Source organism: Mytilus edulis, chromosome 5, assembly GCF_963676685.1.
Source record: "Mytilus edulis chromosome 5, xbMytEdul2.2, whole genome shotgun sequence".
NCBI classification, from domain to species: Eukaryota; Metazoa; Mollusca; class Bivalvia; order Mytilida; family Mytilidae; genus Mytilus; species Mytilus edulis.
The window spans coordinates 12,793,425-12,804,677 of record NC_092348.1 but is presented as its reverse complement, the minus strand read 5'-3'; the positions used below and the strand labels follow the sequence as shown (position 1 = coordinate 12,804,677).

Genomic DNA, 11,253 nt, shown 5'->3' with positions numbered 1-11,253 from the left:
AAATGCAATACGCCCATTAGTTGTCTGTGTAGTATGATGTAGCCTGTCGATGGCCGTATCTTTTTAATTCTTTTGGTCATGGCGTTCTCTTGTCTTTATTTAACTTTTTATTAACGGCTCAGCCGCTGAGTACTCGGTGAAACATAGTAAGTTATCCGTTTCAATCATATATAGTTTACTCTTTAATCCTTTCTTATAATTGGTGCACGAAAAGTGTCTGACATGGAGTGGTCTCTGTTGTATTATTTGTTCTCAATGAATGAAAATTGGCGATTTGCTCTGGGTGTATGTTAGCTACTTTATGTTCTTTCCTTAACTTCAAAAAAAGGGGGGAGGGTGGTAATGGTTTTTTGTCCGAGTCAGATTTTTTTTTAGCGCAAATGTTTTGTTTTGGTTTTTTTTTTATAAAGTTTTTCGAGGCTGTCAATCATATATATATATAGATTCTTACACTGCAACAAGTGTATTACGATATTTCTCCACTCGAGACAGTTAAATTTTATTATTTAAAGTGCGAGGCTTGCCGAGCCCTTTAAATAATAAAATTTAACTGTCGAGAGTGGAGAAATATCGTAATACACGAGTTATAGTGTCGGAATCTGTTTCTCTAATGCTTTTTTTCGTTCTTTTTCAAAGATTTTCAGAAAATTGTGCTCTTTATATGCGACGTCATCAGGCAAGGTCGCCTTTTTTCATGACGTCACAATAGGAAAATTGAGAAGAAAACAAAACATTTTGACGTCATAATCAAATTTCGACTAATCATTTGCCGAGAACAGATTTTTCACTAGTGAGGAGAAATATTTTTCTCACACCGGTCAGGAAATGTGAAAATAGCACAAAAATTAGAGAAATTATATTTCAATGTAACACTAAAAACTTGGTATGTATCTCTCACAACGTCAAACGTGTCATTCCTCAATATCATCTTCTTAATACTAGAATATACATTTCACGTAAAGGGCTATATCCACAAAGTATATGTTTAGTCATTAATTTAAAGTATTATGTAAGTTTAAACTTATTTTCACAGGACTTTAACTTGTGTGTTTGACCTTAAATTAATATATTAATGCAAGCTAAACGTTATCATATATGACACTTTCACTTCAAAATAAATAAACTGCTTTTTTTTATCAGATTGAAGTTTCCTGTAATGAAAAAGAACTCGTCGTTTTAATATAGTACTAGAACACAGCCGCGAGCTTGGTTGAAAGTATGTAAACTGTTGTAGGGAGAATTTTTGTAAACGATTTTATGTCTGGGAATTTCAGAAATTTTTGACATAATATAGGTTTCTGACACAAAATAAATGTGGTCAAAGATTTTACAAATCTATTGTGCAATACTGTGCAATTGAAGATTTCTTCTTGAAAAGTTTTCAAAAATTCGAGATTTGAAAAATTTTGAGAAAAAAAAATGAATCCTTTACAAAAATTGGAACCCCCTCCCCACCTATTTGAAAATCCTTTGGAGCAATAACCCCAAAACTCAATTCCTGCCTTTCCTTTGTAGTATGGAATCTTGTAGTACAATTTCAGAGATACCCATACACTTAAACACAAGTCATTGTCTGAAAACTAGAAAAATGCTTGGTTTTTTTTTGGCCCCTTTTAAGCCCTAAATTCCTAAAATATTGGCCTCATAACCCTTAAAATTAATCCCAACCTTCTGCTTGTGGTATTAAATATTGTGTACAATTTCAGAGCAATCGAAATACTTATCCACAAGTAATTATCCTGAAACTACATGAAAAAATAAATGCTTGTTGTGGGCCCCTTTTAGGCCCCTAATTCCTAAACGGTTGGACCCATCATCACCAAAATCTATCCCAACCTCCCTTTTGTGGTATTGAACTTTTTTTTAAAACTTCATAGAGATCCATTCACTTGTGCTAAAGTTATTGTCCGGAAACCAATGTGTCTTCTGACAACGCAGACGATGACGACATCATACCATTATACGATCCGGAAAAAAAAATTGCGGTGGTGTAAAAACCCGACAAAACAGCCAAAACATTTTCAGTTTAATAAATATATGTTTAATGGTAAACTCAAAACAAACAGAAATTCGAACATATTCAGTATGTCTTTATAAATAAAACACCAAATCAGCAATAAATAATACTAATATATACAGAAATAACTTATATATGTTCCCTCGTTATAAAACTTTCATTCTTGAAATGATACATGCACGCCTTGGTATATATATGATACCTCCTTTTCCACAAAATGTAATTATACCTTCTTCTTTACAATAAACAAGATTAACCTTTTCTTGAAACAGCTTACAACGTCAAGTAAAAGACAGTTATATTTCTAGTCATACGTTTCATGAATGTGACGAGTGATATAATGGGGATCAACTGTAATCTGCTTTGGAATGAGCTACCCCACAAACTAATTTGTGTCCTTCCTTCCAATTTATCTTCTGACATTCTGAGCAACAGTACCATGCACGGTGACATTTCCCACACCCTTTAAATGGTGTCTCGCCTGCTCTCTTCTTACAGTTTGTACAGGAATACGCATCGTCACCCTCGAACTGACAACGTGGACATTGACACCAGAAATTGAAAGATTTGTACATCCAAGCACGTCTTAGTCTTCTTGGCATGGTAGTATCAATGTACGTTGTTGTCAGTTCCTCGCCTTCTTTGATATCAGTTTTAGCTCTGACAGAAACACCTGGAACTCCGTTTACTTCCCCATCGCTTACTTCCACATTGTTCATGCATGAGTGATTAAGGCATGCGTGCAGTGGAAACATTCCCGAGAACGACGCACTCGGAATTTTGTCGTCCAGATATTTCAAAATCGACAACGCCTTCGGATCTTCAGGATTAAAATTAGACAGATTGTCATAGAATTTGTGATACGGTGTGACGGGATCTGAATAGATCTGAAGATTGCAGGCAGCTTGGTAATACCTGCCATTTAATTCTTGTTCTGTTATGTCCATCTTTATTCCGTCTCCACAGTCACGAAATATATCGTTCATTATCTTTAATACGTAAGGCATATCCTTGGCAGCTGAACCAACTCCAAATGCAATGAACCTGGAAAAATATGAATATAAATATAACAATGCTACATAGTGTATGTAGACGTATGATTCGTTTTAGGCTAACTGAATGGTTTATAAGGATTATGTATCGGTAGGCAAAAACTGTAATGCATTTACAGCCGATTTCATTGAGTGTGTAGACAAAGGTAATATATTTGGTTAGCTTGCTTGAAGTCATTATTAGGTAAGGTATACTGCCCTCCTTGTTAGTTTCCTGCTTTTTAAGATTTGTGTCAATATGATGAGTTAAGCCCTTTTCAACTGATTTTTAGTTGGTGCTTATGCTGTGCTGTTACACCGCTGTCCAGGTCAGGTGATGGTCGACCCTGTCACTTTGTATGTAATTTTCGTAGTAGCCTAGTCCTACAGACAGATAGATTGGTTATCTGTCGGACTAGTCTACTCTAAAAAGGAGGGTAGTTTACCTAACCTAATAATGACTTCACGGTTCAGCTAGCAAGCAAGCTAACCAAAGATGTTTACAGCCGATTTCATTGAGTGTGTAGGCAATGTAATGTTTTGTTTCTTTTGTTGTCGTTCTCGAGATTGTCGTTTTAAAATATTGCTGTTATGAGCCGATGTAACGCATAACAGGCAACAGTTCTACATAATTCTAGAAACAATGCCACGCTCTGATATTGTGAAATTTCCGTCATCTTTCACAATTTCCCATCATGAGAACTGAAGGCAACTGTATTTCGAATGTATTGCCGCTATTACTTCTGTTCGATACGGTGTTATTAATGTATCATGGATACTGAAAATCAAATAGCGTAAGATTACAATGGTAGGTTTTATAAACAGCTCTACGCCGGTTTAATACCATAATGATAATGATTTAGAAATTAATACATTTCGTTTATTCAGGGAACCAATCAAAGCGCTTCCACACTGATATGATTTTTATATTAACAATATAAATATAAAAATTAATATGTTTGAAAGACAGAATGTTGTAAATGCATTTTTGATTGCTTTCCGGGATATATTTTCAATTATAAAGCACAGTGATTTGGCTGTCATTGTACATACTATACTATTTACTTACTTTCTGAAGGGAGCTTTAGCTTTAGCCCAGTGCATCATTTCTGGTACATCCTTTCCATCCTGTTTCATCCACAATTTGACGTCTGCTGCAATATTTGCCCATATCTTGGCCAATATGTACGCGGAAAAGTGCCCAGACCACAATTCTTTCCATGTTCCATCCACATCAGTTCCCCATCCCTTGTTTTGGTCGATGTCAAATAACTTCTTCGTTGCTTTCGATCTTGATGGGCAAAGCAGTTCGTGATGCCTTTCCCAAGCTGTATTTTTACAAATATTGCTGCAATATGTAACAAGCTTACATTCTGAACAGACGACTGGTTTTGTTACGGGCCAATTATTTTCAACGACTTCTTTTGCTGTTGCATCCATATTGTCCAGTTTTTCTTGGAAATAGTCACGTGCAGTCATTAGGGATGTACCACAGTGGTTGCAACCTTTGACCACCTGCTTTTTGTCGTCTGCTATGTATGGTGTCGTTACAATTGGAGCGTCAGAAAATACAATGTCACCTGCTTTAATATCTTTGACAGCAAATACTGCTTTTCCATACATTGTGAAATCCACAGTGACTGGCATATCTTTGGTCAAAGGGTCATACAAACGATGAGCTCGCACTTTCTGAAAACAAATAGCCGTCTCTTCGTCTTTACCTTTCGCCAGCTCAGATGCTTTTCTTAACCAAAATTCAGCCAACACAGGAAGTTTGAACTCCATTAGTAGTTTTCCTGTAACAGAAAAGAATATTTATACTTGCAATTAACTTGATTTGCCTTTATCATGTTTATCAGGAATATCATTAGTTCGGAATGCATAATACATGTATGAATGTACAAATTGTTGGAAGACAATTGTCCAAACGAAAACGTTCAATTTTAAATTTTAGATTTGCCGAAATATTGACAACTGGGCTGATAATAAACTACTAGTATCCAATATCACTGGCGGTATGTCCTTAATGATGTTTAATGACAGTAAAAGATACCGATTCTTTTACCTTTCTGATGTATTGCTTCGTGTTGTTGTAACTACGTTTTGAATACACCCGTATTTACTCATGTTAGTTTGTTCGTTTATGTTAAGGTTGGGAAAGCAGGAGTACCAGGAAGGATCGAACCACCGACAAACCCGAATTTAATACATTCGCTAGGTATTTGCAAAGTACAGCTGCATAAGATCTATTTCAAGAATGTGTAACTGGTACTTTTATTAAAAAAACATTATTTTACACGTATATATATAGATAAAGAAGATGTGGTATGAGTGTCAATGAGACAACTCTCCACCCAAGTCACAATTTGTAAGAGCAAACCATTATAGCAGATACAGTCAAAGTACGGTATAACTCGAGATGAATTGAAAAAATAAACGTAAAAATGCAACTTAGTAAATAAACAAATAGTATGCCATAACTATAGCGACAGATATACATGTGCACTCTTATTACCTCCTAACTTCCAAGCATCAGCTGTTCGCTCTGGTTTCTGTATATGCATTAAATCTTTCATGGCGCTGACTGGGTCCTGGTTAATAAAGAATACCTCAGCTCGGAGACGTCTTAGTATGATATTGTCTGTCTCAATGTCCACTGCATATGTAAAACTTTCCAGAGCATCGGTAAATTTTCCTGCGATCATACTTTTGTGACCAGCCATAGCGGCTTGTGCTGCCCTTTGTCTTAGATCTGGGTCTATTTCTTTCTTCGGTAATCTAGAAACTTCCCTAATGTCATGTCTTCTATCCAGAATCTCTTTCTCTAAATTCAATAATTGGTCGTCACCAGGATACGGACTCTGTGTGCAGAGGTCCACGGCATTGTATCCCTGTTCTGTTGTGTCCTCTGTATCGTAAGAGTTGACGATTGCTCTTTGTAATTTTTTCAGTCCTTGTATTAAGTTTTCGTCTTTTTTGTTTTGTTTCAAGCCGATAGAAAAGATGCTATGTGCTCCCTGGAACTTCCCACATTTTGTAGCTGCTTCACCACCAAGAACAGCTGCCTCAACCAAGGATTCGTCTAGATCTAAAGCATGTTTAGCATCATTAAAACATTTTTCATAGTCCTCTTTCTTGGAATATTGCTGGGCTCTTTTGAAAAAATGTCCTGCATTCTTTGGTTCTTTATTTATTTTGGCTGAAAGCTGCTTTATGACTTTATCGGTTTCTTTGCTCTTTGGGGTATCCTTACTCGTTTCTGTCATGTTGTGTGTCTGAAAGAAGCATAAGAATATCATTTCAATGTTATGACAGGGATGCCATAGTCACAAACAGTTTTTCATCGTTATTTAATATTATTATTTCTTTGTTTTTCTATCTTTGAATACAAGTTTCAAAAATTTGATGGAGGCAAACTTAAACCAGATGCTCCGCAGGGCGCAGCTTTATACGACCGCAGAGTTCGAACCCTGAAGAGTTGGGGCAAGTATGGACACAACATTCAAGCATGATACAGCTCTGAATTTGGATTGTGATTAAATAGTTGACACAACATAGGTTTCTGACACAGAATGAATGTGGTCTAAGAACTTAAACTTAAAAGCTTAAAATTTTTAAATTGGACATTTACCTATTATGGTCCAATATCCAAAATATAAATACATGGTTAGATTCAGTATATCAAAGAACCCCAAGAATTCAATTTTTGATGAAATCAAATAAAGTTCAATTTTGGACCCTTAAGACCTCAATGTGGACCAATTTGATAAGCGGGCCCAAATATCAAAAATTTAAATACATGGTTAGATTCAGCATATATCAAAGAACCCCATATATTCAATTTTAGTTGAAATCAAACAAAGTTTAATTTTGGACCCCGATTTGGACCAACTTGAAAATTGGGCTTATAATCAAAATACATGGTTAGATTCAGCATATCAAAGAACCCCAAGGATTCAATTTTTGTTGAAATCAAACAAATTTAATTTTGGACCCCGATTTGGACCAACATGAAAACTGGGCCCATAATCAAAAATTTAAGTACATGTTTAGATTCAGAATATCAAAGAACCCCAAGAATTCAATTTTTGTTGAAATCAAACAAAATTGGACCCCGATTTGGACCAATGGGACCATAATCAAAAATCTAAGAATATGTTTAGATTCAGCATATCAAAGAACCCCAAGAGTTCAATTTTTGTTAAAATCAAACTAAGTTTAATTTTGGACCCTTTGGACCTTAATGTAGACCAATTTGAAAACGGGACCAAAAATTAAGAATCTACATACAGAGTTGGATTCGGCATATCAAAGAACCCCAATTATTCAATTTTTGATGAAATCAAACAAAGTTTAATTTTGAACCCTATGGACCCCTATTTCCTAAACTGTTGGGACCAAAACTCCCAAAATCAATCCCAACCTTCCTTTTATGGTCATAAACCTTGTGTTTAAATTTCATAGATTTCTATGTACGTATACTAAAGTTATTGGGCGAAAACCAAGGAAAATGCTTTTTTGGGCCACTTTTTGGCCCCTAATTTCTAAACTGTGAGGACCAAAACTCCCAAAATCAATCCCAACCTTCCTTTTGTGTTCATAAACCTTGTGTTTATATTTCATAGATTTCTATTTACTTCTACTAAAGTTATTGTGCAAAAACCAAGAAAAATGCTTCGTTGGGCCCTTTTTGGTCCCTAATTTCTTAACTGTTGGGATCAAAACTCCAAAAATCAATCACAAACTTCATTTTGTGGTCATTAACTTGTGTTTAAATTTCATAGTTTTCTATTTACTTAAACTAAAGTTATAGTGCGAAAACCAATGTCATACCAATATACGACCGCAATTTTTTGTATATACGACCGCAAAAATTATTTGCTGTCGAATAAAAAGGATACAAAATATTCAGCATTTTTACAATTAAAAAGGGGCATAACTTTATCTAAATTTAACTGTTTTGCGGTAACAAGCATTGTCTATAAGATTTATAACATTTAGTCGAGGAAAACTTTTAAAGTTGTTGAACGGAAATGAAAAAGGAAAAAGTCCGGTAAGGGCTTATTTTGGACAAAAATTCGAAGTAGGTCTGATGAAAGATTGTTTTACATTTTTCAAACACTTTTAAGTGTCTTCTAAATTCGATTCAATTGGTTATTGTAAAAGATTTGGACATACTTGGTCATAATATGCTCAAATTTAAGCTTGAATAAGAAAAATCCATCAAATATGCCATTTAACCTCACCTTCAGACGATTTTTGTTTAAAGTGGAAGTTCATTCGTGTTATCCCTCAACATTTATATATGTTGTGTGTTAGCATTCAATATTATACAACATATATTTAAATATTAAGACTGAACACAAGTGCGACCACAAAAATAGTCTTAAAATTAACACAAATGTGTAAATTATGAAGTTGTTTGCATGGAATAATGACGCTAGTACCTACCGTGTGTCCATTATTATAAAAAACAGTATTTCACTTTCCAATAAATAAGTCATATTTTACAATTTAACAATTTTGTAAAAACGCTTGGAGCAAAAAGGTGTCTTATCGGGCCTACTCCTTTAGCACTGTTTCCGGTTGCAAGGGGTTTTGAGAACAGAAACCAATTTTGGGACGTATATGAATGAATACAGACAATGGTAAACATATAAAACATGTTATCAATTTGTGATATTTTTTATGTACAGATATAGTTTTTCATAATGTCATAACCTGCTGATATTATTATCATAAAATGATCTAATCATACCTGAAACTATATAAAAAGAAAACAAAATGTCTTAGATTCTTGGAGCACGTATGTTTTAGTGCACATGATCTTATTTCATACTCGTAATTATAAATAGAATACGCGTGTGCAAATAACTCAAACTGTGTGCCAAAAATAAAAATATGCCTATCCTTCTACATGAACATCATCAACATCGTTTTTAATAAAGTTATAGGTTAATAGCATAGGGTAAGCATGGTAAGGTATTCAACGTGAAAGATGATATGCCAGACTGACTTTTGCATTCTTACCTTTTTTTATTTTAGTTTCCACGAAGAAAAGGGGGTATTACAATGAAATAATGTACGATATCTTAATTTGATAGTTTGCAACATGATATAGAATTAGACACCAAATATCGAATAAATTTTAAAGCTGAAATATATATATCATTTATGAAATAAATTGATTAAGAAACTAAACTTACTATCTTCGCTGGAAATATTACACCGGTTGTAAAATGAATAAGATGGCGTGTGCCTCTTTCCGCTGCCAATAATGTAATGCTAATTATGGAGAGTAAAATGATCTGGGATTACCCCGTTGCGCACATCTGGAATCTGTATGACACCAGCGGGTTAACATGATAACTGTTTGCTTATCTTTCTTGCTGTGTCAATTAATAACAATAATCTTCGATGTTATTACAAAGGAATTATTCAACAGCCAATTGCAATTTTCGATGTATTTGTTTCACTCAAATCATGTAAAAATTATGTTTTAAAAATGGTTAAATTTAAAACTTAACAACCAAAAGAATTTTAGCTTTGGTTAAGATAGTCCTCATAGTCCTTCGTTTCCAGTTTTTTTAAAAGGGTTTGAAGTACAATAAACATTAAGCTTTAAAGAAAAAAAATCAATGTATCTCCTTTTCAGAGCCAAACAAATCGAACAAATCAATTTGTTTTCACTTTAAAATGTGATATTTCGAAATTTCTCCACAGAATTGTGTTTAAAAATCGGCAAAGTTCCTCTTCAATAATATGAACAGATTTTGGGATCAACACATTTGGTTGATATTTTTATAGAAATCAATAAGTCCCGATAATTTGAGGTGAAACAAGCGCGATGGGACAACTCCAAGGGCGATAGAGTAATAACATGACGGTTTGACGCAAAAAATTCTTGCATCACTCAAACAAAAAAAAAAAAAAAAAAAAAAAAACTAGTGATTATCAACTTATCTTTTATTACAATGCGCCTACTAATTCGCAGAAAATGAAATCAAGTAACAGTTTAGTTGTCTGCGAGTTATATCAGAGCATATATGTACACATATATGTCTCTGGTTAAATGATAAGTAATTTTTGGGATTTATTTTCTTTGCATTCAGTTTTTATACCCCACGCAACGAAGTTGCGGAGGGTATAATGTTTTTGACCCGTCCGTCCGTCCGTCCGTCCGTCAGTCCTGTTTCTTGTCATCGCAACTCCTCTCAAACCACACAACAGAATTTCACGAAACCTTTTCAGATAATAAGGACATACTATGTAGTTGTGCATATCGACAGGAAATTGCGATTAAATTTTTTTTCTGGGAGTTACGCCCCTTTGAACTTATTTACTTTAATGTACTACTGCAACAGTTTGTCATCGCAACTCCTCTCAAACCACACAACAGAATTTCACGAAACCTTTTCAGATAATAAGGACATACTATGTAGTTGTGCATATCGACAGGAAATTGCGATTCAATTTTTTTTCTGGGAGTTACGCCCCTTTGAACTTATTTACTTTAATGTACTACTGCAACAGTTTGTCATCGCAACTCCTCTCAAACCACACAACAGAATTTCACGAAACCTTTTCAGATAATAAGGACATACTATGTAGTTGTGCATATCGACAGGAAATTGCGATTCAATTTTTTTTCTAGGAGTTACGCCCCTTTGAACTTATTTACTTAATGTACTACTGCAACAGTTTGTCATCGCAACTCCTCTCAAACCACACAACAGAATTTCACGAAATCTTTTTATATGAAAAGGACATATTATGTAGTTGTGCATATCGACGGGAAATTACGATTCAATTTTATTTCTAGGAGTTACGCCCCTTTGAACTTATTTGCTTCAAGGTACTTCTGCAACAGTTTGTCATCTCAACTCCTCTGAAAAACACAACAGAATTTCATGAAATTTTGTAGATAATAAGGACATACTATGTAGATGTGTATATTGACAGGAAATTATTATTCAATATTTTTTCTTATACAATTTTTTTTTCTTATACTTATTTAATTTCTCCAATGACAATGTGGGGACGTGGGGTATGTGAGCGTGCTCACTAAGGTTCTTTAATTTTAAATGGAACGGCCCAATTTAATTTTTGGTGGGAGTGTGGCTGCATGGACTCGTAATACAAATGTACATGGTGGCCTGGTCTTGAAGAACTTATTTTTTTTTAATGTATTCAATAAAGGAATAA

General features: G+C 34.4%; 1 protein-coding gene across 1 annotated transcript; it reads right to left on the bottom strand.

Moving 5' to 3' along the window:
• Positions 1–2,014: 2,014 nt before the first annotated feature.
• Positions 2,015–9,444, bottom strand: LOC139522999 (uncharacterized). Its single transcript, XM_071316712.1, has 4 exons — positions 9,255–9,444; positions 5,564–6,323; positions 4,118–4,844; positions 2,015–3,061 (listed from the first exon to the last, which is right to left on the bottom strand). Exons 2-4 carry the CDS (start codon positions 6,312–6,314, stop codon positions 2,365–2,367), a joined length of 2,175 nt encoding a protein of 724 aa, XP_071172813.1. The 5' UTR covers positions 6,315–6,323; positions 9,255–9,444; the 3' UTR covers positions 2,015–2,364.
• Positions 9,445–11,253: the final 1,809 nt, after the last annotated feature.